The sequence below is a fragment of the Oncorhynchus nerka genome, linkage group LG26 (assembly GCF_034236695.1).
Source record: "Oncorhynchus nerka isolate Pitt River linkage group LG26, Oner_Uvic_2.0, whole genome shotgun sequence".
Lineage (NCBI taxonomy): Eukaryota > Metazoa > Chordata > Actinopteri > Salmoniformes > Salmonidae > Oncorhynchus > Oncorhynchus nerka.
The window spans coordinates 219,726-246,778 of NC_088421.1; the positions used below are offsets into that span (position 1 = coordinate 219,726).

Consider the following 27,053-nt stretch of genomic DNA (forward strand, 5'->3'; position numbering starts at 1 on the left):
TAAATACAGGGAAATTCTAGGAGGGGAACCTGTTTCAGTCTTCCAGAGATTTGAGACTGAGGTTCACCTTCCAGCAGGACAATAACCCTAAGCATACTGCTAAAGCAACACTCGAGTGGTTTAATTGGAAACATTTAAATGTCTTGGAATAGCCTAGTCAAAGCCCAGACCTCAATCCAATTGAGAATCTGTGGAATGACTTAAAGATTGCTGTATATCAGCGGAACCCATCCAACTTGAAGGAGCTAGAGCAGTTTTGCCTTGAAAAATGAGCAAGAATCCCAGTGGCTAGATGTGTCAAGCTTATAGAGACATACACCAAGAGACTTGCAGCTATAATTGCTGCAAAAGGTGGCTCTAAAAAGTATTGACTTGGTGGGGGGGGTGAATAGTTATGCACGCTCAAGTTTTCAGTTGTTTGTCTTATTTCTTGTTTGTTTCGTAATAAAAAATATTTCACATCTTCAAAGTGGTAGGCATGTTGTGTAAATCAAGTGATACAAACCCCCCAAAAATCCATTTCAATTCCAGGTTGTAAGGCAACAAAATAGGAAAAATGCCAAGGGGGGTGAATACTTTCGCAAGCCACTGTAGCAGCAGCCTTGGCATCCGGCATGACCCAGGCAATGAATTCCACAAACCACTGTGCACAATGATGGATTCTCTTTCACCCGATCCATGATGAAATAATCAAAAACACCAAAAAGGAGACTTTCAGTACAACCCCACTGACACCAAAACATGAGCGATGTGATTTACCTTTCCTCAGCTTGCAGGAGTGGCAAGAGTTACCTTCCTCAACCCAAGCCTTTCCCCTTTAGTTTAGCAGTTGAGAGAGGGAGACTTTTTCCCCACAACAGAATGATATTAAGATGACATAATAAAAAAGGGGGTGGCTACTGCTATTGGAAGGACAGCACACAGAGCGATGGGGTGAGCTTGCCAGAGGTGGGGAGAAAGACAAACGTGGTGGATGTTGCAAGACACAAGGAAACGGATTCAGTCCAAAGCACATTCCCATCCCAACCAACAAAGAGTGTAAAAGAGCGGGTGGATTTTGATATCAACATTGTGCAGTGTGATTGTCCTATAAGTAACTATTTTCTCTGCATTTTGTGAGGTCTCCTTTTTTCACATGAACTTGTATACTCTCACAGGGGTAAATAAGGTTGGGATCAGATCAAGTTGCAGCCATGGGCAAGTAAACAAACCAAGACACGCACCATCCACCATATCTCCTTACTATGTCTGAATATATCTGTGAAATATCTGAGTAAAATAAGAGTATTATGTGATTTTGCGTCAGTATTTGCTTCCATTTCAGAGCATGCGTATCCAAAAATAAAACCAGCCCCTCTCCTCTAGAATAACTTTCTACCATAGTAGCGCAAAGAGCAGCTACAACCGTCTGCTAACTTCAAGGGGTCGGCTTTTTAAAGTAGTGGAACAGTCAGCGGAAAACAACACAATCCGGGGGAAAAAACCCAGCTACCTGCATTTTAGTGGACAGGGATTTAACCCACAGTGATGTGTAGCAGGTGGCATGAATGCATAACAAATGATCGCAAGTCATTTTCAACACCTCATCTACATAAAGGTTGTAAAAGGGGCAACCTGCAGTTCGAACAATAACAAAGCGGACACCCCGCCACTGATTTGGTAAACAGCTGAGGGATGGTGCTGGAGAAATGTAACCACTCTCAAACTCATGGAAAGAGCTATGGATACAAGAACTGACCATCCATGATATCAAAATGATAGTTTTAACCATGTGTTGGGGCTAAACAGTTTGTTTACATTTACTTTGTTTACAAACATTGGAGTAAAACAACCTTATATTTTGGGTTCTGATGGGGTATGACAGTTGAATTAGGTTGATAAGGGCATCTATAAATTATATTCTTGAAGAATCAATGAGCATACACTATCGTTCAAAAGTTTGTGGTCACTTAGAAATGTCCTTGTTTTTGAAAGAAAGGCATTTTTTTTGTCCTTAATTTAAAAGTAAAAAAATGGATGTAGCAAGTGCAGATTGACCCTTTAAGATTTATAGACCAGGAACCATGCCAGTTAAGCCAGATGTCAGCAGTGTAAGCTGCGTCAAAGTCTAAATCATTATTTACTGTGCATGCATAATCATAAACAGACCATCTCTGACATATGGGCATGTACCGTATGTGTTTTATGTGTGGTGATCCAGCTTCTCTCCCCATTGACCAGCATGATCTGTCAATCCATTAAACTTGTGGTCTCCGGCTAACTAGAGATTGTGTTGACATGTCTCAATGTGCAATTACAGTCAAGTAGTTTGGGCACGCAGTATGTAAATGGTACAGTGAATATGACGTTATGAATTGGCCACCTCTCTCTTTTGACACAGGTCGGAACAATCTGCAGTGGACTGAGACCCGCCACCACTGAAAAGAACACAATCAGTGTCAAGATGGACGCCTGCTTTATGACTCACATCACCCTCATTTGTACACCACTCTCTGCGCCGCCCCACATGATGGGTCTTTTAGGTGTGAGTTTCAAAGCTACAAACGGGCACAGGAAAAAACCCTGGAGATCCATGACAATGTGACAATGTTCTAAGACTGAGGGGAGAGTGTATGTCATAAAACAAGGTTGAAATGGATAAGGACACAACCTCTCCTAACACAGGCCTAGTTGAAAATAGAGTAATGGCTGTTGTGTCACGTTAATCAGTCTGCAAACAAGGCTCACAGACTCATTGCAAAAGAAAACCGTATTTTGCAATGGGGTAAAAAAATACTAAAGCGCTTTTCAAGTAGCCACAGAAGTCACCTAACCTTCATTATTCTTCTAATGAAGCTGTAAGGTTCTTACCTGTTGCTTCTATTCTGTCAATAGTAGTTAGTCTACCACCACCTCATTTTAATTAAAAAACATGCATCTCAGAGTGGGATGTGAGAACCCATCTTCGTGCTGAATAAGTTTGGCATCTCTCCTTCTCCCTCTTTCACTTTCTTTCTCCTCTACTGAAAAAATAAACCCAACAAAAAGAGGCAGTAGAGGGAGGCATTTAGAAAATATCAGCAGTAGCCCTCGGGGCTACACTGCAGTCTCTGTGTTCAGCGACAAATATGTAGAAGCCTCCTTCCTGAGTGCCATCTCATCTCTGGCTCTCACAGGACAAAGAGCAGAAAATAAGTGTAGTGACTCATGGTCCATTTGCAGTGAAAAGGGTTTTTCTTTTCTTTTTTAAAGGGGTCTGGATCTGAGGCCTGGATTTGCAAAGAGTTTAATGTGTCACACAATAAATGAGGAGAAAAGGGAGAAACTCTTTGTGGATCAGGCAACAAAAGGAACTAAAGAGAAGAGTGTAAGCGCTGGATGGGAAAACCTATCGTCAGATCCCTGGTCTGTGCTGTCCATGGCAAAGGGGCCTTTACAAAGTAGGGCAACCATATAGAGGGTGCTTCATTTGCTTAGCAAAGGCAGAGCTTCAGTTAATGGGTTAGTATGGAAGGGTCATTCACGGATGGCCAGGGCTTTTAAAATGGTTGTTACCTGGAGCTGTTAAAAAATGACAACAAAGAAAAACAAAGAACCGAACAGAACATTAGAACTGATCCAAAACATACAGCAGCACCGTGATTGATATTCAACCATGTCTTTCATTCATATCGCACGTCTATGCATGTCACAATCACTTTTACATTTACATGGGAATTCCGTTATTCCCCATTGCCACATATTTCACTTGTATTGCAAATACATACTTTGCCAGAGGCAACATAAAAATAAAAGACAACAACACACAGACATGAACAAAAAGTAACTCAAAAACAACAGAGAACTAAGCAGACGTGGCAGACAAGTGAGACACAATATGTGGGCTATGTGGAATATATCTGGCGTTGGTGCTCTTACAGTTCAAATCCATGTACCAAGCTGCATTGCCGTACTGGTACTTCCAGATGGTTTGTCCGATGGAGCACACCAGAGAAATGGCCAGTAGACAGCCGAACAGCAATAGAATCTGGAAGTTTGTGATGCGCTCCACGTTAGACAGCTTCAGTGGAGGCCGTGTGGAGTTCTGGACAAAAGACATGGACATAAGTAATACATGTTCAATATTACATTCCGTGCAGGAGTATATGGACACAAAAACAAAAGCAGGGGAACAAATCCAATTGGTCTTAACTTCACATGTAGGACCTTGGTTTGTTGGTTTTCTAACTCAACAGGCGATATGATCCAAGGAACCAAAGTCCTACCTCAATATGCAAAGATGGGGTTAACAGAGGGTTTTGCACTTGCAATGACTGTGGTGTGGTTTCGTGACCTACATTAATTAAATGCACTGACTACGTGGCTCTGGATAACAGCGTCTGCTAAATGACTGAAATGTCAAATGTAAACCAGCAGAGGGCTTCACCTGCATGAGCTTGGTGTCGTGTCCGGTGTAGACCACAGCGCCATGGACCCACTGGGTGTTCCTCAACTGGGCACCTCGCAGCAGAATCTGGTCTGGACCCAGAGAGGCAGTGCTGGAGTCACAAACAGAAGTCTCCATGAGTAGGCAACATGGCATAGTGTGGAGGAGCTTGAGAAACTATGGAACTCAAATACAACGTTGGGCTTACTGCTATAGTGACACTAACACTGAGCAGGTGCTTCTAATCAAATCAAATTTGAATTGGTCACATACACATGAATAGCAGTTATTGCGGGAGTAGCGAAATGCTAGCTCCAACAGTGCAGTAATATCTAACAAGTAATGTCTATCAATTTCACAACAATACACACAAATGGAATTAAGAATATATAAACATTGGAAAGCAATGTCGGAGCAACATAGACTAAAATAGAGTAGAATAGAATACAGTATATACTGTACATATGAGATGAGTAGCGTAAAGTGTGTAAAGATTATTTAACTGACTAGTGTTCAAAATTTCAAGTCTATGTATATAGGGCAGCAGCCTCTAACGTGCTAGTGATGGCTATTTAACAGAATGATGGCCTTGAGATAGAAGCTGTTTTTCAGTCTCTCGGTACCAGCTTTGATTCACCTCTACTGACCTCCCTTCTGGATGGTAGCGAGGTGAACAGGCAGTGGCTCGGGTGGTAGTTGTCCTTGATTATCTTTTTTGTCTCCAAGTGACAGCGGGTGCTGTAGGTGTCCTGGAGGGCAGGTATTTGGCCCTCAGTGATGCGTTGGGCAAACCGCACCACCCTCTGGAGAGCCCTGCGGTTACAGGTGGTGCAGTTGCAGTACCAGGCGGTGATACAACCTGACAGGATGCTCTCAATTGTGCATCTGTAAAAGTGTGAGGGTTTTAGTTGCCAAGCCAAATTTCTTCAGCTTCCTGATGTTGAAGAGGCAATGTTGCGCCTTCATCACGCTCTCTGTGTGGGTGGACCATTTTAGTTTCTCAGTGATGTGTACACCGAGGAACTTAAAACTTTCCACCTTCTCCACTGCTGTCCCATCATTGTGGATAGGGGGGTGCTCCCTCTGCTGTTTCCTGAAGTCCACGATCAGCTTCTTTGTTTTGTTGACGTTGGGTGAGAGGTTATTTTCCTGGCACCACACTCCCAGGGCCCTCACCTCCTGTCTGTAGGCTGTCTCGACATTGTTGGAAAGCAAGCCTACTACTGTTGTCTGAAAACTTGATGATTGAGTTGGAGGCGTGCATGGCCACGCAGTCATGGGTGAACAGGGAGTACAAGAGGGAGCTGAGCACGCACCCTTGTGGGGCCCCTGTGTTGAGGATCAGCAAAGTGGAGGTGTTGTTTCCTAACTTCAACACCTGGGGGGTGACCCATCAGGAAGTCCAGAACTCAGGTTCACAGGGCTGGGTTCAGACCCTGGGCCCCAAGCTTAATGATGAGCTTGGAGGGTACTATGGTGTTGAGTGTTGAGCTATGTCAACGAACAGCATTCTTACATAGGTATTCCTGGTCTGTGCATGCTCTGAGGGCGCGACTAGGGATTCTGTCTGGGCCAGCAGCCTTGCCAGGGTTAACATGCTTAAATGTCTTACTCACGTCGGCCACGGAGAAGGAGAGCCCACAGTCCTTGGTAGCTGGCCGAGTCGGTGGCACTGTGTTATCCTCAAAGCGGGCGAAAAAGGTGTTTAGCTTGTCTGGAAGCAAGACGTCGGTGTCCCAGACGTGGCTAGTTTTCCCTTTGTAGTCCGTGATTATCTGTAGACCCTGCCACAAACGGCTCGTGTCTGAGCCATTGAATTGCAACTCCACTTTGTCTCTGTACTGATATTTTGCCTGTTTGATTGCCTTACGTAGGGAATAACAACCCTGTTTGTATTTGTTTGTATTTCCCAGTCACCTTGCCAAGGTTGAAGGCGGTAGTTTGCACTTTCAGTTTTGTGCGAATGCTGCCATCTATACATGGTTTCTGGTTTTCTCCTATATACAGTTGAAGTCCGAAGTTTACATACACTTAGGTTGGAGTCATTAAAACTCGTTTTTCAACCACTCCACAAATTTCTTGTTAACAAACTACAGTTTTGGCAAGTCGGTTAGGACATCTACTTTGTGCATGACACAAGTCATTTTTTATTGCTGTTTACAGACAGATTATTTCACTTATAATTCACTGTATCACAATTCCAGTGGGTCAGAAGTTTACATACACTAAATTGACTGTGCCTGTACACAGCTTGGAAAATTACAGAAAATTATGTCATGGCTTTAGAAGCTTCTGATAGGCTAATTGACATCATTTGAGTCAATTGGAGGTGTATCTGTGGATGTATTTCAAGCCTACCTTCAACCTCAGTGCCTCTTTGCTTGACATCATGCGAAAATAAAACTAAATCAGCCAAAAATTGTAACCTCCACAAGTCTGTTTCATCCTTGGGAGCAATTTCCAAATGCCTGAAGGTACCACATTCATCTGTACAAACAATAGTAAGCAATTATAAACCCCAGGGGACCACGCAGCCGTCATACCGCTCAGGAAGGAGATGCGTTCTGTCTACTAGAGATGAACGTACTTTGGTGCGAAAAGTACAAATCAATCCCAGAACAACAGCAAAGGACCCTGTGAAGATGCTGGTGGAAACAGGTACAAAATATCTATAGCAAATCAAATCAAATCAAATTTTATTTGTCACATACACATGGTTAGCAGATGTTAATGCGAGTGTAGCGAAATGCTTGTGCTTCTAGTTCCGACAATGCAGTGATAACCAACAAGTAATCTAACTAACAATTCCAAAACTACTGTCTTATACACAGTGTAAGGGGATAAGGAATATGTACATAAGGATATATGAATGAGTGATGGTACAGAGCAGCATACAGTAGATGGTATCGAGTACAGTATATACATATGAGATGAGTATGTAGACAAAGTAAACAAAGTGGCATAGTTAAAGTGGCTAGTGACATAAGGATGCAGTCGATGATCTAGAGTACAGTATATACGTATGCATATGAGATGAATAATGTAGGGTAAGTAACATTATATAAGGTAGCATTGTTTAAAGTGGCTAGTGATATATTTACATCATTTCCCATCAATTCCCATTATTAAAGTGGCTGGAGTTGGGTCAGTGTCAATGACAGTGTGTTGGCAGCAGCCACTCAATGTTAGTGGTGGCTGTTTAACAGTCTGATGGCCTTGAGATAGAAGCTGTTTTTCAGTCTCTCGGTCCCAGCTTTGATGCACCTGTACTGACCTCGCCTTCTGGATGATAGCGGGGTGAACAGGCAGTGGTTCGGTGGTTGATGTCCTTGATGATCTTTATGGCCTTCCTGTAACATCGGGTGGTGTAGGTGTCCTGGAGGGCAGGTAGTTTGCTCCCGGTGATGCGTTGTGCAGACCTCACTACCCTCTGGAGAGCCTTACGGTTGAGGGCGGAGCAGTTGCCGTACCAGGCGGTGATACAGCCCGCCAGGATGCTCTCGATTGTGCATCTGTAGAAGTTTGTGAGTGCTTTTGGTGACAAGCCGAATTTCTTCAGCCTCCTGAGGTTGAAGAGGCGCTGCTGCGCCTTCTTCACGACGCTGTCAGTGTGAGTGGACCAATTCAGTTTGTCTGTGATGTGTATGCCGAGGAACTTAAAACTTGCTACCCTCTCCACTACTGTTCCATCGATGTGGATAGGGGGGTGTTCACTCTGCTGTTTCCTGAAGTCCACAATCATCTCCTTAGTTTTGTTGACGTTGAGTGTGAGGTTATTTTCCTGACACCACACTCCGAGGGCCCTCTTGAAGCATGTGGGAACAGCAGACTGGTATAGGGATTGATTGAATATGTCCGTAAACACACCGGCCAGCTGGTCTGCGCATGCTCTGAGGGCGCGGCTGGGGATGCCGTCTGGGCCTGCAGCCCTGCGAGGGTTAACACGTTTAAATGTCTTACTCACCTCGGCTGCAGTGAAGGAGAGACCGCATGTTTTCGTTGCAGGCCGTGTCAGTGGCACTGTATTGTCCTCAAAGCGGGCAAAAAAGTTATTTAGTCTGCCTGGGAGCAAGACATCCTGGTCCGTGACTGGGCTGGGTTTCTTCTTGTAGTCTGTGATTGACTGTAGACCCTGCCACATGCCTCTTGTGTCTGAGCCATTGAATTGAGATTCCACTTTGTCTCTGTACTGACGCTTAGCTTGTTTAATAGCCTTGCGGAGGGAATAGCTGCTGGTTTGGGAATGTTTTTATCGTTGCTATGGGAACGACATCTTCGACGCACGTTCTAATGAACTCGCACACCGAATCAGCGTATTCGTCAATATTTCCATCTGACGCAATACGAAACATGTCCCAGTCCACGTGATGGAAGCAGTCTTGGAGTGTGGAGTCAGCTTGGTCTGACCAGCGTTGGACAGACCTCAGCGTGGGAGCCTCTTGTTTTAGTATCCACAGTAAAACCAGTCCTACATCGAAATAACCTGAAAGGGCGCTCATGAAGGAAGAAGCCACTGCTCCAAAACCGCCATAAAAAAGCCAGACTACGGTTTGCAACTGCACATGGGGACAAAAATCATACTAGTCCACTGGTCTGATGAAACAAAAATAGAACTGTTTGGCCATAATGACTGGCACATGTCACAAAATAGATGGCTTCATGAGGAATGACAATTATGTGGATATATTGAAGCAACATCTCAAGACATCAGTCAGGAAGTTAAAGCTTGGTCTCAAATGGGTCTTCCAAATGGACAATGACCCCAAGAATAATTCCAAAGTTGTGGCAAAATGGCTTAAGGACAATGGAGGCAATTGGAGTATTGGAGTGGCCATCACAAAGCCCTGACCTCAATCCTATAGAATATTTGTGGGCAGAACTGAAAACGCATGTGCGAGCAAACAGACCTTCAAACCTGACTCAGTTACACCAGCTCTGTAAGGAGGAATGGGCCAAAATGCACCCAACTTATTGTGGGAAGCTTGTGGAAGGCTACCTGAAACGTTTGACCCAAGTTAAACAATGTAAAGGCAATGCTACCAAATACTAATTGAGTGTATGTACTCTATTCTTCTGACCCACTGGGAATGTGATGAAAGAAATAAAAGCTTAAATAAATCCTTCTCTACTATTATTCTGACATTTCACATCCTTAAAATAAAGTTGTGATGCTAACTGACCTAAGACGGACATTTTTTTTAGGATTAAATGTCAGGAATTGTGAAAAACTGAGTTTAAATGTATTTGGCTAAGGTGTATGTAAACTTCCGACTTCAACTGTATTTCCTGATAAACTCAGTCCCTATATCCATGTATTTGTCAATATTATTGTCAGAGGCTACCCGGAACATATCCAATCAAAGTGATCAAAACCATCTTGAAGCATGGATTCTGATTGGTCAGACCAGTTTTGAATAGTCGGTAGCACGGGTACTTCCTGTTTGAGATTCTGCCTATAGGAAGGGAGGAGTAAATGGAGTCGTGATCAGATTTGTCGAAGGGAGGGCGGGGGAGGGCCTTGTAGGCATTTCGAAAAGCTGAGTAACAGTCCCCGGCTACAATAAATGCAGCCTCAGGATATGTGGTTTCAGCTTGCATAAAGTCCAGTGTAGTTCCTTGAGGGCCGTCGTGGTATCGGCTTGAGGGGGAATATACAAGGCTGTGACTATGACCGAAGAAAATGATCTTGGGAGGTAATACGGAAGGCATTTGATTGTGAGTTCATAGTTTCATAGTTTCACTATGTTATCACAATCACACCATGAGTAGTTAATCATGAAACATACACACCCACCCTTCTTCTTCCCAGAGAGATCTTTATTCCTGTCAGCGCAATGAACTGAGAACCCAACTGGCTGTACGGACACAGACAGTATATCCTAAGAGAGCCATGTTTCCGTGAAACAGAGTATGTTACTATCCCGGATGTCTCTCTGGAAGAAAATCTTCACCCTGAGCTCGTCAACTTTATTATCCAGAGGCTGAACATTAGCAAGTAATATACTCGGTAGCGGTGGATGGTGTGCGCACCTCCTGAATCAGACTAGGAGTCCACGCCGAATATCTCTTCTCCACCGGCGGTGTTTTGGATCAGCCTCTGGAATCAGTTCAATTGTCCTTCTGATAATCAAAAGTTATTTCCGGTTGTATGTAATAACGCAAAACAAATTCTGGGCTAATAATGTAAGAATTAACACAAAAAAGTAAATACTGCAAAGTTGCTTAGGGGCTAGAAGCGTGGCTGCCCTATTTTTCGGCGCCATCTTCAGTCTAATCTTCCCTTTACTAAAATTATCCACAAACCCACACAATTTACTGCCCAACTCCTAATGGCCAAATGAGATGGAAAAGCTGCTGGCTGGTTGAAAAAAGGCAGGTGTGTTGTGTCCTACCTGTGTCCGTCCAGATGGATGTTCCCCACAAACTCGTACAGATGGCGGTTGGGGCTCTCGCACTCCATGCGCCCGGAGAGACGCATCAGGTTGTCAATGTCCTTGATCTCTGAGGTGATTTGCAGTCCCTATGTGCATGCACACACATACAAACATGTTACATAGATTCCAGGTTCCAATTATATTTCAATTAAGTAAATAAAGGAGATAGCCTACATTGAAATTGCATTTAACTTTTGGAATGTACTGAGTTAACATTGGTTCATGTGCTTTCTAAAATATCTGAAAAAATATCAGAATATCACAGCTTTTTTCCCATCTTACGTAACATTGCAAAAATCAGAAACTTTCTGTCTAAAAATGATGCAGAAAAATGAATCCATGCTTTTGGCACTTCTAGGTTAGACTACTGCAATGCTCTACTTTCCGGCTACCCGGATAAAGCACTAAATAAACTTCAGTTAGTGCTAAATACGGCTGCTAGAATCCTGACTAGAACCAAAAAATTGGATCATATTACTCCAGTGCTAGCCTCTCTACACTGGCTTCCTGTCAAAGCAAGGGCTGATTTCAAGGTTTTACTGCTAACCTACAAAGCATTACATGGGCTTGCTCCTACCTATCTCTCTGATTTGGTCCTGCCGTACATACCTACACGTACGCTACGGTCACAAGACGCAGGCCTCCTAATTGTCCCTAGAATTTCTAAGCAAACAGCTGGAGGCAGGGCTTTCTCCTATAGAGCTCCATTTTTATGGAACGGTCTGCCTACCCATGTCAGAGACGCAAACTCGGTCTCAACCTTTAAGTCTTTACTGAAGACTCATCTCTTCAGTGGGTCATATGATTGAGTGTAGTCTGGCCCAGGAGTGGGAAGGTGAACGGAAAGGCTCTGGAGCAACGAACCGCCCTTGCTGTCTCTGCCTGGCCGGTTCCCCTCTTTCCACTGGGATTCTCTGCCTCTAACCCTATTACAGGGGCTGAGTCACTGGCTTTACTGGGGCTCTCTCATGCCGTCCCTGGAAGGGGTGCGTCACCTGAGTGGCTTGATTCACTGTTGTGGTCATCCTGTCTGGGTTCGCGTCCCCCCTTGGGTTGTGCCATGGCGGAGATCTTTGTGGGCTATACTCAGCCTTGTCTCAGGATGGTAAGTTGGTGGTTGAAGTTATCCCTCTAGTGGTGTGGGAACTGTGCTTTGGCAAAGTGGGTGGGGTTATATCCTTCCTGTTTGGCCCTGTCCGGGGGTGTCCTCGGATGGGGCCACAGTGTCTCCTGACCCCTCCTGTCTCAGCCTCCAGTATTTATGCTGCAGTAGTTTATGTGTCGGGGGGCTAGGGTCAGTTTGTTATATCTGGAGTACTTCTCCTGTCCTATTCGGTGTCCTGTGTGAATCTAAGTGTGCGTTCTCTAATTCTCTCCTTCTCTCTTTCTTTCTCTCTCTCGGAGGACCTGAGCCCTAGGACCATGCCCCAGGACTACCTGACATGATGACTCCTTGCTGTCCCCAGTCCATCTGGCCGTGCTGCTGCTCCAGTTTCAACTGTTCTGCCTTATTATTATTCGACCATACTGGTCATTTATGAACATTTGAACATCTTGGCCATGTTCTGTTATAATCTCCACCCGGCACAGCCAGAAGAGGACTGGCCACCCCACATCATATGCTCTCTCTAATTCTCTCTTTCTTTCTCTCTCTCGGAGGACCTGAGCCCTAGGACCATGCCCCAGGACTACCTGACGTGATGACTCCTTGCTGTCCCCAGTCCACCTGACCGTGCTGCTGCTCCAGTTTCAACTGTTCTGCCTTATTATTATTCGACCATGCTGGTCATTTATGAACATTTGAACATCTTGGCCATGTTCTGTTATAATCTCCACCCGGCACAGCCAGAAGAGGACTGGCCACCCCACATAGCCTGGTTCCTCTCTAGGTTTCTTCCTAGGTTTTGGCCTTTCTAGGGAGTTTTTCCTAGCCACCGTGCTTTTACACCTGCATTGCTTGCTGTTTGGGGTTTTAGGCTGGGTTTCTGTACAGCACTTTGAGATATCAGCTGATGTACGAAGGGCTATATAAATACATTTGATTTGATTTGATTTGAATTGGGAAACTCCTGGAAGGCTGACCAAAAGTCATCCCTGTATGAGTTTCTCAGTTCTCAGTAGTTAAAACTTTGGGCCAGTAACCAAAAGGTTGTTGGCTCAAACCCCGAGCTGACAAGGTAAAAATCTGTCATTCTGCCCCTGAGCAAGTTAACCCACTGTTCCCCAGGTGCCGAAGAGGTGGATGTCGATTATGGTAGCCCCCCGCACCTCTCTGATTCAGAGGGGTTGGGTTAAATGTGGAAGACACATTTCAGTTGAATGCATTCAGTTGTACAACCAACTAGGTATCCCCCTTTCCCCCAGTAGATAAGAGTATAGGAAAATGAAGACAGAAATAATCACCTGTCGGATTTTGAGGTTTGTTTCTCCATCCAAGTTTGAAGTCTCAATATAGCACATACCTTGGGGCTCACTGGTTTAAAGGGGAAGTAAAAAAGCATAAAGATGAACATTGGACCTGGACAAATTTTAAGACAAAAAGTTAATTCTGCATAATAATCATACAGGCTCATTCATCCATTTACTGATGATTTTGGATGTAGGGTAGGGAGGACTCTTTCAACAATTTAAATCAAGGCGCAAACAAGGATGCTGCAAAGTTTTCTGATACCAAGTTGGTTTGAGTAGAGCCAAAAATGTATTGTTTTATGAATGCAACAATGTAGCAACAAATTATCATAAAAAACACACAATCATGATATCAAACTGACAGCCCCAAGTCCTGAAAAATCGACACAGGCATTGTTGACATCTTTGTTTGCAGCTGCCCTTGTATTCAGTTTTCTGGGAGAGAGGGAGCAGGCATGCCGAGCGAGTACTACAACCACAACAGAACAAATGGAGCTCTGACAGACACTTGGCACGGGGACAGAGAGTTATAGAGCGTGCCGGAGCTTTAAGGTAAGTCGGGTCGCTGGTTAGCCACTTTTAATAGGGTGATTGATGCACGACAGGGGTCCTTCCAAAAACAGTGGAGGAAGGAGAAAATCAAAAAGGGTTTTGGCCCAGTCAAGCCCTAACCTTAATCAATGAGGTTTTAGTACCAGCTGCTTTGAGCTGTCGAGTGCCAATAAGGGCTTTGGATTCCTCTCGACAGACAATTGCTCTGCAGTGATGTGTTCTAAAACCAGTCAGAGTTATGCTTCAAATATCCTGTTGACAAGATGGTACCAGTGCAACAATCCTGCTGGAGTTTTCATTCATATTTAGTATCAATTCAATATTAAAAATATCTACTTGATTATAGTAGATACATTGTAGATACATTGTTGTAAGCATGCTACCATATGTGATTATGCCAAGATAATTCATAAAAATTATGTTGGAATGTGGACTGTGGAATGTATGTATGTTCTATTTCTATGGTCACAGCATGCAACATGTCAGGTCAAACAACAAACAGTCGTTTCAAGGTGGACTTAGAGAGCCATGCACAGTTAGGAACATGGAAACGCAGTTCATACCTAAACTTATGATCTTGTCTCAAACTAGCATGCTAGACTTCCGGTCATTGCGCAAACGCTAGTTAGTGTTTCCTGGCGAAACTACCTCTAACTTCCTTCATACTGGACACAGAGACATAAAAATGGTATCCACGAGTTCATCTGACTCTGGGGAAGTAGTTAAAGGGCCTCATCACAAAGTATCCCTTTAAGTCTCGTCTCTTTATATTCTCAAGCCATAAAAACATTTATTGTTAACATGGTCAATATGACTGAGGCATCTAACTGTGCCTAAATGGGTACCATGTGTTCGCTGACCTATTCACCTCAATTCTGGGTGGCTTTGCCAACATAACCAGATTTCCCTCCCTGCCCTAGAATGTCAAATCTAATATTTATAATTTAAATCGGCAGTGCACGACAAAAAGTCCTGACTTATAGCTAGCCTCGTACGCTATGGCCCTCTCCCCCTCCTGCCATCCCAATGCTCCCACCCGCTCTCCGGTCAGACCCCCATGCAGCTCAGCAATGAGGTTCGGTTCCTGACCTGGACGACAGAATGACGAGGTCAGCCGGCAGGTGATCCCCATTGGCCGCTTTAACTACCTCCCCGACTCCCACCTGATATCACGCAGCACGGACCAGGAGGGGACGAGAGAGAGCAGGGGCGGCCAGGGGAAGGATGTCAGGGAGAAAAGAGGGGGAGGTGGATGAGGAGGGTGAGAGGTAGAGTACAAACAGACACCAAACCAAGGAAGGGAAAAGAGACAATGGTTTCATTTTACGAAGAATAAGGATGCAGCATAAGCCCTGCATGTTCGGAGGGTCTGGTTTAATATGGTTTTAAAAGCCATTTGGAGAAGGTTATTAATAACTATATCAAGTCATTTATAGACACCATATACTGTTCTATGCAAATACAATAACCCCATTTACTCAACATAAATCATAGAGCGTGAGTTAAGAATTGAATGAGATTTTAGATGAGATCTGGATAATGTGCAAATAAATTGCTGCTGTGCCAACAGACAAAACAGTGGGCTATATGGATTCAGTACAGTATGTAGGCCTGTTGCACTGTTTCAGCTTATTTAAACATTTGGAGAGTAGGTCACAAAAGACATATCAAACCGATTCAGTAAGTCGATGCAGGGCTCAAAGTAAAACCTGGTCCAAATAGATTTTGAAAAAGTGAAGGAAAAAAGGACTTAAAGACATGTTTGGTTAGTTCTCTCCAAAACCCCAAATATACCATTTGAATGAAGGGATATTTCCACAATGCAATAGTGTTTCTCAGTCTTTGAAACTCTTTCTTCAATAGCAGTAGCAGCCTTAGATATTTACAAAGCCGCGAAGAACAACATTGAAAATGTAGCAGGCACTTAACGTGCATTGATAGTGAGCCTACGTTTTTATCGAGGCACTTAAAATGTCTGCTTTAATTTGGAATCAACCATCACTTCCATGGGAGAGCTGAGAGAGAGAGAGAGCTGAGAGAGAGAGAGAGAGAGAGAGAGAGAGAGAGAGAGGGGGAGGGAGGGAGAGAGAGAGAGGAAGAGGACATGTCCTCAGGGTCTGTCAGGAACAGATAGGTGAACCCAGACTTCTACCTGGATGACAGTAGGATAGAGACCCCAGGTACATATTATGAGCAACCTAATCAAATTATACATCTCCCACCACCGCCTGAAAGAAACTAACTGCCTGTGGAAGTCATGGAAATAATAATCATGTGAAATTCGATATGGAAATAGACATTTTATGGAAGTGTATGTGAAGAAATGTACATTTTCACCTCTAAAATGAGATGTAAACAATCGTATTGATATAGTGGAAATGATAAACGTTGGAAGAAACAAGATCATCAGTGAAAACGTCCATTTAAATGCACCTGTTCTTAGGGTTATTCTTTCCAGCGTTGGTCAACTGGGCAGAATACCTTGGTCGTGTTCATTAGCGCCTAACGAAAGACAGCGGCATGAAACAGGAATGGACTGCCTAGACTCGTTTTGTTAAGGTGTGCCCTAAAGAAACTGACTGAATACAGTGCATTCGGGAAAGTATTCAGACACCTTGAGGGCAAAGGTACAGCTCGGAAAAAGAGCAGGAGCTTTTCCCAGTCTCTTTTTCCCACCCTCATGGTTTTGACCCTTGCCTGTCCTGACTCTGAGACCGCCTGCCTGACCAATCTGCCTGCCCCTGACCCTGCCTGCCGACCTGTACCTTTGCCCCACTGCTGGATCATTGACCTCTGCTTACCCTGAGCCTGCCTGTCGTCAGGTACCGTTGCCTCACCTGTGGTTTACTGACCCCTGCCTGCCTTGACCTGTCTATTGCCTGCCCCTGTTGGATCATTAAACAATTTTTAATTCGAAGCTGTCTGCATTCTGGGTCTTACCTTCATACCTGATAGTCGTTGTCCTGTTGGAAGGTGAACCTTGCCCCTTACCTCTCTGTACTTTGCTCTGTTGATCTTTCCCTTGATCCTGACTAGTCTCCCAGTAACTGCCGCTGAAAAGAAATCCCACAGCATGATGCTTCCTCCACCATGTGTCACCTTTGGGATGGTGCCAGTTTTCCTCCAGATGTGATGCTTGGCTTAAGGTCAAAGAGTTCAATCTTGGTTTCATCAGACCAGAGAATCTTGTTTCTCATGGTCTGAGAGTCTTTAGATGCATTTTGGAAAACTCCATGAGGGCTGTCATGTTCCTTTTACTGAGGAGTGGCTTATGTCTGGCCACAACGGCCTGATTGGTGGAGTGCTGCAGAGATGGTTGTCCTTCTGGAAAGATCTCCCATCTCTACAGATGAACTCTGGAACTCTGTCAGAATGACCATTGGGTTCTTGGTCACCTCCCTGACCAAGGCCCTTTTCCCCCGACTGCTTAGTTTGGCCGGGTGGACAAACTCTTTGTCATTATTGGGTATTGTGGATAGATTGATGAGGATTTGTTCTATTTAATCAACTTTAGAATAAGGCTGTAACGTAACAAAATGTGGAAAAAGTCAAGGGGTCTGAATATCTTTGTATCTTACTGTATCTTATGTGCCATCGCAACTTCAAATAAATTTAGATCAGCATTTACCTTGTTCTGTATTATCATTAAGTGTTGAACTACATCAGCACAATCCTTATTCTCAATAATCTAGTTTCATATCATTTTGAAACACTTATATGGGGGATAGTGCTTAGACAGAGAGCAAAGCTCAAATCAAGGAGGAAGCTTTTACAATATAAATGGTCGGAGATGTAAAAACATTATTCAAGGCCCTCAATTTCAGGGAGACATTTCACAAAGTAATGGTAAAAAAAAAATGCAACAATCACTCCCAGCTTGAAATGACAATGTATTTACCTGCGGTGTTAAAATATTGTCAGTTTGTTATATCTGGAGTACTTCTCCTGTCCTATTCGGTGTCCTGTGTGAATCTAAGTGTGCGTTCTCTAATTCTCTCCTTCTCTCTATCTTTCTCTCTCTCGGAGGACCTGAGCCCTAGGACCATGCCCCAGGACTACCTGACATGATGACTCCTTGCTGTCCCCAGTCCACCTGGCCATGCTGCTGCTCCAGTTTCAACTGGCCTGGGCCCTAGGACCATGTCCCAGGACTGCCTGACATGATGACTCCTTGCTGTCCCCAGTCCACCTGGCCATGCTGCTGCTCCAGTTTCAACTGTTCTAACTTACTATTATTCAACCATGCTGGTCATTTATGAACATTTGAACATCTTGGCCACGTTCTGTTATAATCTCCACCCGGCACAGCCAGAAGAGGACTGGCCACCCCACATATGCTCTCTCTAATTCTCTCTTTCTTTCTCTCTCTCGGAGGACCTGAGCCCTAGGACCGTGCCCCAGGACTACCTGACATGATGACTCCTTGCTGTCCCCAGTCCACCTGACTGTGCTGCTGCTCCAGTTTCAACTGTTCTGCCTTATTATTATTCGACCATGCTGGTCATTTATGAACATTTGAACATCTTGGTCATGTTCTGTTATAATCTCTACCCGGCACAGCCAGAAGAGGACTGGCCACCCCACATAGCCTGGTTCCTCTCTAGGTTTCTTCCTAGGTTTTGTCCTTTCTAGGGAGTTTTTCCTAGCCACCGTGCTTTTACACCTGCATTGTTTGCTGTTTGGGGTTTTAGGCTGGGTTTCTGTACAGCACTTTGAGATATCAGCTGATGTACGAAGGGCTATATAAATAAATGTGATTTGATTTGATTTGATAATGCCCAGCCACTAATACCCTTCATGCGCCGAGTGGAACCAGATAAAAACATTTTTCTTAATGTCTTCTCCTGCCTCACACAGATCACACCCTCCCTCTCACACACGCACGCACGCACTCACTCACACACCCACTCCTCCCCCTTAATGCAAGGAGAAACAGGTTGCACGGCAACACACGCATGTGCCTTCTATCTAACGGGCAGGCTATTAATAGCATTCCTCGTTCACATATTTTTTTATTTTTGTACCTGATCGTTGCGGGCGCCGTTTCTGACATGGTAATTAAATGGGGTGCGTTATGAATGCTGGATTAAAAGCTGCTCTCTCTCTCTGTTATGTCCACGGGTGCAGCCTTTCTTCTCTTCTTAATTAGTAGCCAGGCCAGGCTGATGAAGGCCGGGGGCCAGATGGCGAACGGGAAGTGTGTGTGTCTGTGTGTGTAGAAGGGGGATTCCTACTTAATATGGAGAGATTGCATTGGAAGAAACTGGTGTGAACATAGCTTTATCAACATGTTCTTTGCTCCAGTTCTTGTGGGACGTAAACTGACGAAAAGGCCACTGTCAGTGGCCATCTATGAATATCTCTCATATAACAATATCACACCCTTGCATGATGGCGTTGGTTAAAGAGGAGGTCCTGTATTTTACAAGTAAATCGAATTATGGATTACGCTACATAGACTACATTCAGATTGCGGAACCATCTAACACTAAGTTGTAAAATACTTCCCCTTTAAGTTAAGAGGAGGTAGTCTGGTAACGTACCTTCTCCTTTAAGTTAAGAGGAGGTAGTCTAGTAACGTACCTTCTCCTTTAAGTTAAGAGGAGGTAGTCTAGTAACGTACCGTCTCCTTTAAGTTAAGATGAGGTAGTCTGGTAACGTACATTCTCCTTTAAGTTAAGAGGATGTAGTCTGGTAACGTACCTTTGCCCAGTGCACAATCTCCCAGGCACCGTTCCTAAGCACTTTAAAGAGCAGAGACAAATGAAAATAGAAATATTGTGACACTCAGGATAAATATATATCATCACCATGCATTGTCATCACCACACATTCTGTCATGTGTCATACGACAACAAAGAAATACATTCAACTTTTGAAGGCTATGCCTTTATACGTAAATGTATAGTGTATACACACGGAAGTATGTAGACACCCTTTCAAAATTTTGGATTTGGCTATTACATTTACATTACATTTAAGTCATTTAGCAGACGCTCTTATCCACAGCGACTTACAAATTGGTGCTTTCACCTTATGACATCCAGTGGAACAGCCACTTTACAATAGTGCATCTAGGTCTTTTAAGGGGGGAGAAGGATTACTTTATCCTATCCTAGGTATTCCTTAAAGAGGTGGGGTTTCAGGTGTCTCCGGAAGGTGGTGATTGACTCCGCTGTCCTGGCGTCGTGAGGGAGTTTGTTCCACCATTGGGGGGCCAGAGCAGCGAACAGTTTTGACTGGGCTGAGCGGGAACTGTACTTCCTCAGTGGTAGGGAGGCGAGCAGGCCAGAGGTGGATGAACGCAGTGCCCTTGTTTGGGTGTAGGGCCTGATCAGAGCCTGGAGGTAGTGAGGTGCCGTTCCCCTCACAGCTCCGTAGGCAAGCACCATGGTCTTGTAGCGGATGCGAGCTTCAACTGGAAGCCAGTGGAGAGAGCGGAGGAGCGGGGTGACGTGAGAGAACTTGGGAAGGTTGAACACCAGACGGGCTGCGGCGTTCTGGATGAGTTGTAGGGGTTTAATTTCAGCCACACCCTTTGTTGACAGGTGTATAAAATAGAACACACGGCCATGCAATCTCCACAGATAAACATTGGCAGTAGAATGGCCTTACTGAAAAGCTCAGTGGCTTTCAACGTGGCACAGTCATAGGATGCCATCTTTCCAACAAGTGAGTTCCTCAAATATCTGCCCTGGTCAACTGTAAGTGCTGTTATTGTGAAGTGGGAACGTCTAGCAGCAACAACGGCTCAGCCGCAAAGTGGTAGGTCACAGAAGTTCACAAAATGGGATCGCCGAGTGTTGAAGAGCGTAGAGCGTAAAAATCATCTGCCCTCGGTTGCAACACTCACTACCGACTTCCAAACTGCCTCTGGAAGCAACGTCAGTACAAGAACTGCTCGTCAGGAGCATCATGAACAGGGTTTCAATTGCTGAGCAGCCACATACCCACGTCGGCTGGAGTGGTGTAAAGCTCGCCGTCATTAGACTCTGGAGCAGCGGAAACGCGTTCTCTGGAGTGATGAATCACGATTCACCGTCTGGCAGTCCGACAGACAAACCTGGGTTTGGCGGATGCCATGAGAATGCTACTTGGAGGAATAATGGTCTGGGGCTATTTTCATGGTTCGGACTAGGCCCAGACACAGGTTCCAGTGAAGGGGAATCTTAACACTACAGCATACAATGACATTCTAGACAATTCTGTGCTTTCAACTTTGTGGGAATAGTTTGGGGAAGTCCCTTTCCTGTTTCAGCTTGACAATGCCCTCAGGCCAAATCGCCCAACATCAGTGCTAGACCTCACTAACGCTCTTGTGGCTGAATGGAAGCAAGTCCCTACAGCAATGTTGCAACATCTAGTGGAAAGCCTTCCCAGAAGAGTGGAGGCTGTTATAGCGGCAAACTGGTGACCAACTCCGTAATACAGTTGAAGTCGGAAGTTTACATACACTCGTTTTTCAACCACTCCACAAATTTCTTATAAACAAACTACAGTTTTGGTAAGTCGGTTAGGACATACACTTTGTGCATGACACAAGTCATTTTTCCAACAATTGTTTTCAGACAGATTATTTAACTTATCATTCATTGTATCACAATTCCAGAGGGTCAGAAGTTAACATACACTAAGTTGACTGTGCCTGTAAACAGCTTGGAAAATTCCAGAAAAGTCAATTAGAGGTATACCTGTGGATGTATTTCAAGGTCTACCTTCAAACTCAGTGCATCTTTGCTTGACATCATGGGAAAATCAAAAGAAATCAGCCAAGACCTCAGAAAAAAAATAGTAGACCTCCACAAGTCTGGTTCATCCTTGGGAGCAATTTCAAAATGCCTGAAGGTACCACGTTCATCTGTACAAATAATAGTATGCCAGTATAAACACCATGGGACCACGCAGTCATCATACCACTCAGGAAGGAGATGTGTTCTGTCTCCTAGAGATGAACGTACTTTGGTGCGAAAAGTGCAAATCAATCCCAGAACAACAGCAAAGGACCTTGTGAAGATGCTGGAGGAAACGGGTAAAAAAATATCTATATCCACAGTAAAATGAGTCCTACATCGACATAACCTGAAAGGCCACTCAGCAAGGAAGAAGCCACTGCTCCAAAACCGCCATAAAAATGCCAGACTGCTGTTTGCAACTGCACATGGGTACAAAGATCGCACTTTCTGAAGAAATGTCCTCTGGTCTGATGAAACTTCTTCCAAATGGACAATGACCCCAAGCATACTTCCAAAGTTGTGTCAAAATGCCTTAAGGACAACAAAGTCAATATATTGGAGTGGCCATCACAAAGCTCTGACCTCAATCCCATAGAAAATTTGTGGGCAGAACTGAAAAAACATGTGCGAGCAAGGAGGCTTAAAAACCTGACTCCACTGACCAGCTCTGCCAGGAGGAATGGGCCAAAATTCACACAACTTATTGTGGGAAGCTTGTGGAAGGCTACCTGAAACGTTTGACCCAAGTTAAACTATTTAAAGGCAATGCTACCAAATACTAATTGAGTGTATGTAAACTTCTGACACACAGGGAATGTGATGAGAGAAATAAAAGCTGAAATAAATAATTCTCTCTACTATTATTCTGACATGTCACATTCTTAAAATAAAGTGGTGTTCCTAACTGACCTAAGACAGGGGATTTTTACTAGGATTGTATGTCAGGAATTGTGAAAATCTGAGGTTAAATGTATTTGGCTAAGGTGTATGTCAACTCCCGACTTCAACTGTATGTTCAATGAGCAGATGCCCACATACTTTTGTTAATTTAGTGTATGTGTAACCTGTGACCTTCTCTCAGCTTGTGAGCAGTAAAAATAATTACCCCTTGAAGGACAATAAACATCATCAATCAATGAATCAATCAATCTGGGATAACAGCAACAAGAAACAGACAAAGTTGGTCCGTACCTTGACATTCCTTCTTATTGACGACATTGTCGGCGTTGTGACGTTTCTGCAACGACAAAAGGAACCACTTCAACCAAGACAAACAGTTCAGGCATTTAGACAATACATTAGTAATGCAGTCAATGATTTGAATTGAAGATCCCCCCCCCTTTTAATAAAATGTGGGCCCCCCTACACATTGGGCAACCAAAAATGTTCAGCCTAGCCTACCTCAAACACTAGTCAACAGAGACAAAACAACGCCAGTTTCACTCAGACATACAGTAACAGTCAAAAGTATGGGTTTTTCTTTATTTGTACTATTATCTACATTGTAGAATAATAGCGAAGACATTAAAACTATGAAATAACACTTATGGAATCATGTAGTAACCAAAAAAGTGTTAAACAAATCAAGATATATTTTATATTTGAGATTCTTCAAAGTAGCCACCTTTTGCCTTGATGACAGCTTTGCACACTCTTGGCATTCTCTCAACCAGTTTCCTACATTTGCTAGATTATGTTATAATCGTGTAATTGCATCAAATGGTTGTTTTATACAACATAATAAAGGGTTCTTATAACTCTAATGCAGTAATTAAATAACAAAGTTAGATTGTTTTTAAGAAATGCAAAAGACTCTCCTTTTGATTACAATAATTCCATGTCAAATGAGTGTTTTGTGCACCCTGATACAAACACAATCTGAACGTCAGCACAACTGGACATTTGTTGTGTTTTGGGAACATATCTCGTCATGTCCCCACAATGTTACCACAACCTAATGAGACATTCTAGGAACCTTTAAAGAACACACAAAATGTGTTCTGGGATGTTCAGGTGAAAAGAAAACATTGTAGAATCATCCACACAAATGGACAATTTTGTGTTTTGGGAACATATCTTGTGTGATGTCCCCACAATGTTCCCACCAGACTGTGGGAACCTTTAAAGGGATACTTTAGGATTTTCAAAACATCTGCATGCTAACCATTTGATTTCAATCAGTTTCATGAGAATATGTATTCAGGATGGATTAGGCTCTGTAACCTACAGTGTTGTTTTCTATGATGCAGGCCTTACAGTGAGCAGTTTTAAAAGCAAATGGTGATAAACTGTAGCCTACCTGTGTTTTGGTTCAATGTATTTTGCCTTGTGGCACTTGCTATGAAGTTTTGAGAAAAATCCATTCAAACTCCTAAGAAATGTGGTGGTGTTTTTTGTTATAAAAGTAGTTATAGTATACTATTAAATTCAGTTATATTACGTCTAATGTGATCTTGCAGACATACATTGCCTTCAGAAAGTATTCATACCCCTTGACTTATTCCACATTTTGTGTTACAGCCTGATTTGAAAATAGATAAAACATTTTTTTTCCTCACCCATCTACACACAATACCCCATAATGACAAAGTGAAAACATGTTTTTAGAAATGTTGTTTTCAGATGTATAGAAAATTCAATTCAGACATCTAATTTACAACCCACCCTGAGTCAATACTTTGTAGAAGCACTTATGATAGAGTGTCACATTCCTTATAAAGATGAGACCAAGGCGCAGCGTGAGTAGATTTCCACATGTTTTTAATAAAACCGAAACTCAGCAAAACAAAACAAACAAGCACAAACGAAACGTGAAGCTATACGAATAGTGCAGACAGGCAACTAAACATAGAACAAGATCCCACAAACAACAAAGGAAAAATGGCTAGCTAAATATGATCCCCAATCAGAGACAACGATAAACAGCTGCCTCTGATTGGGAACCATATCAGGCCACCATAGACATACAAATCACCTAGACCTACAAAAACCCTAGACATTCAAAAAACCCTAGAAAATACAAAAACTAGCGTACCCACCCTTGTCACGCCCTGACCTAACCAAAATATAAAGAAAACAGATATCTAAAAGGTCAGGGCATGACATAGAGATTATAGCTATGAATGTTTTTGGGTTGCCCATTATTATTTTCAGAATTCTTCAAGCTCTGCCAAATTGATTGTTGATCATTACCAGGCAACCATTTTCAGGACTTGCCATAGATTTTTAGCAGATTTAAGTCAAAATTGTTACTCAGCTACTCAGGAACATTCAATGTCTTCTTGGTAACCAACTCCAGTGTAGATTTGGCCTTGTTCTTTTAGGTTATTGTCTTGCTGAAAGGTGAATTAATCTCCAAGTTTCTGGTGGAAAGCAGACTGAACCAGTTTTCCCTTTGGGCTTTAGGATTTTGCCTGTGCTTAGCTCAATTCTATGTATTTTTTATCCTGAAAAACTCCCCAGTCCTTAACGATTACAAGCATACCCATAACATGACGCAGCCACCACTATGCTTGAAAATATGAGGGTGGGACTCAGTAATGTGTTGTGTAGGATTTGCCGCAAATATAATACTTTGTATTCAGGACAAAAAGTGAATTGCTTTGCCACATTTTAGCAGTATTACTTTGGTGCCTTGTTGTAAACAACTTTTTGCAGACACACTTTTTGGAATATTTTTATTCTGTACAGGAGGATGTCTTGCCTGTAACGCACACCGTTGAGATTGCCTGCAATGACAACAAGCTCAGTCCGATGATGCTGTGACACACCGCCCCAGACCATGACGGACCATCCACCTCCAATCGATCCTGCTCCAGAGTACATGCCTCGGTGTAACGCTCATTCCTTCGACGATAAAGGTGAAACCGACCATCACCCCTGGTGAGACAAAACCGCGAAAACCGCAAATTTACCTGTGGTAAATTCCACTGACTGGACATGATTTGGAAGAGGCACACACCTGTCTATATAAGGTCCCACAGTTGACAGTGCAACTCAGATGAGGTCGAAGGAATTGTCTGTGGAGCTCCGAAACAGATTGTTTCGAGGTACAGATCTGGGGAAGGGTGAGAAGTGCCTTGGTCAGGGAGGTGACCAAGAACCCGATGGTCACTCTGACAGAGCTCTAGAGTTCCTCCCAGAAGGACAACCATTTCTACAGCACTCCCTATCAGGCCTTTATAGTAGAGTGGCCAAACAGAAGCCACTCCTCAGTAAAAAGGACTCTCAAACCATGAGAACAAGATTCTCTGGTCTGATGAAAGATTGAACTCTTTGGCCTGAATGCAAAACGTCACGTCAGGAGGAAACCAGGCACCGCTCATCACCTGGCCAATACCATCCCTACGTTGAAGCATGGTGGTGGCAGCATCATGCTGTGGGGATGTTTTCCAGCAGCAGGGACTGGGAGACTAGTCAGATTCGAGGAAAAGATGAACAGAGAAAAGTCCAGCAAGATCCTTGATAAACACCTACTCCAGAATGCGCTCAACACCTCAAAATGGGGTGAAGGTTCACCTTCCAAGGACAACGATCCTAAGCACACAGCCAAAACAACGCAGGAGTGGCTTCAAGACAAGTCTCTGAATGTCCTTGACTGGCCCAGCCAGAGCCCAGACTTGAACCTGATAGAACATCTCCAGAGACCTGAAAACAGCTATCCAGCAACACTCCCCATCCAACCTGACAGAGCTTTAGAGGATCTGCAGAGAAGAATGGGAGAAACACCCCATATACAGGTGTGCCAAGCGTGTAGTGTCATACCCAAGAAGAATCAACGCTGTATTCACTGCTAAAGGAATTCAGTTTACCGTTTTATCTGTGGATTAATTGTTGGAGTAGAGGACCTTGTGCATTTGAGGTCAAATATCAACCCAATGTTTTTATACCAGGACAAATTACCTAGCAACAGCAAGCTAGCTAAATTTCCATAACTGTTTTATGCTTTTCGACCTGTCCCCAAATTAATATAATTGGTTCAGAGTTTGTTTTGATATTTCAATCTGCGTGTCCTGACCGTGTCTGGTGTGGGAGTACAAAATCAACATGCGCGCGTCCGGTTTGGTCAGCATGTAAGAGTTTTGCACACCTGGATTGTACAATATTTGCACATTATTATTTAAACAATTCTTCAAACTCTGTCAAGTTGGTTGTGCACAGTAGACTTGGTGTCCAATCAGAGGCACAAAAACCTATGAAAACAAGAACTCATTACTTTCTCTGTTAAATCTAATGAGACCCTGCTGTAAACCAAAGCAACAACAACAGATGATCAACATCAATTTGCCATGGATATTAGATCCAACATGGATCCAGACACAACAGTATTGACCTTGCACGCCATCGCATGCGCCATCACATTATGCATAATTACTGAAGAACATGTTAATGACCGTATCGATTTAGGTTTTAAGTGTCAAGGTAAGGTGATTCTTTCGGTTAGAAGCATTAGATTTTGCAATACATTATTTGGGAATTGTGTGCCGATGAAAACTATTTTTACCCCTAACATAAGGAGAC

The 27,053-nt window shown here is 43.5% G+C and overlaps 1 protein-coding gene across 1 annotated transcript in view; it reads right to left on the bottom strand.

The window, feature by feature from the left end:
* Positions 1-3,499: 3,499 nt before the first annotated feature.
* The window catches only part of atp8a1 (ATPase phospholipid transporting 8A1), a 68,245-nt gene continuing 44,691 nt past the window's right edge, over positions 3,500-27,053 (bottom strand). The window contains exons 6-13 of the mRNA XM_065011049.1: positions 22,725-22,770; positions 19,504-19,544; positions 14,890-14,963; positions 13,243-13,312; positions 10,798-10,925; positions 4,406-4,517; positions 3,898-4,063; positions 3,500-3,540 (exon numbers count right to left, since the gene is read on the bottom strand). Coding sequence (XP_064867121.1) covers positions 3,500-3,540; positions 3,898-4,063; positions 4,406-4,517; positions 10,798-10,925; positions 13,243-13,312; positions 14,890-14,963; positions 19,504-19,544; positions 22,725-22,770 — 678 coding nt within the window. The remainder of the gene's footprint in view (positions 3,541-3,897; positions 4,064-4,405; positions 4,518-10,797; positions 10,926-13,242; positions 13,313-14,889; positions 14,964-19,503; positions 19,545-22,724; positions 22,771-27,053) is intronic.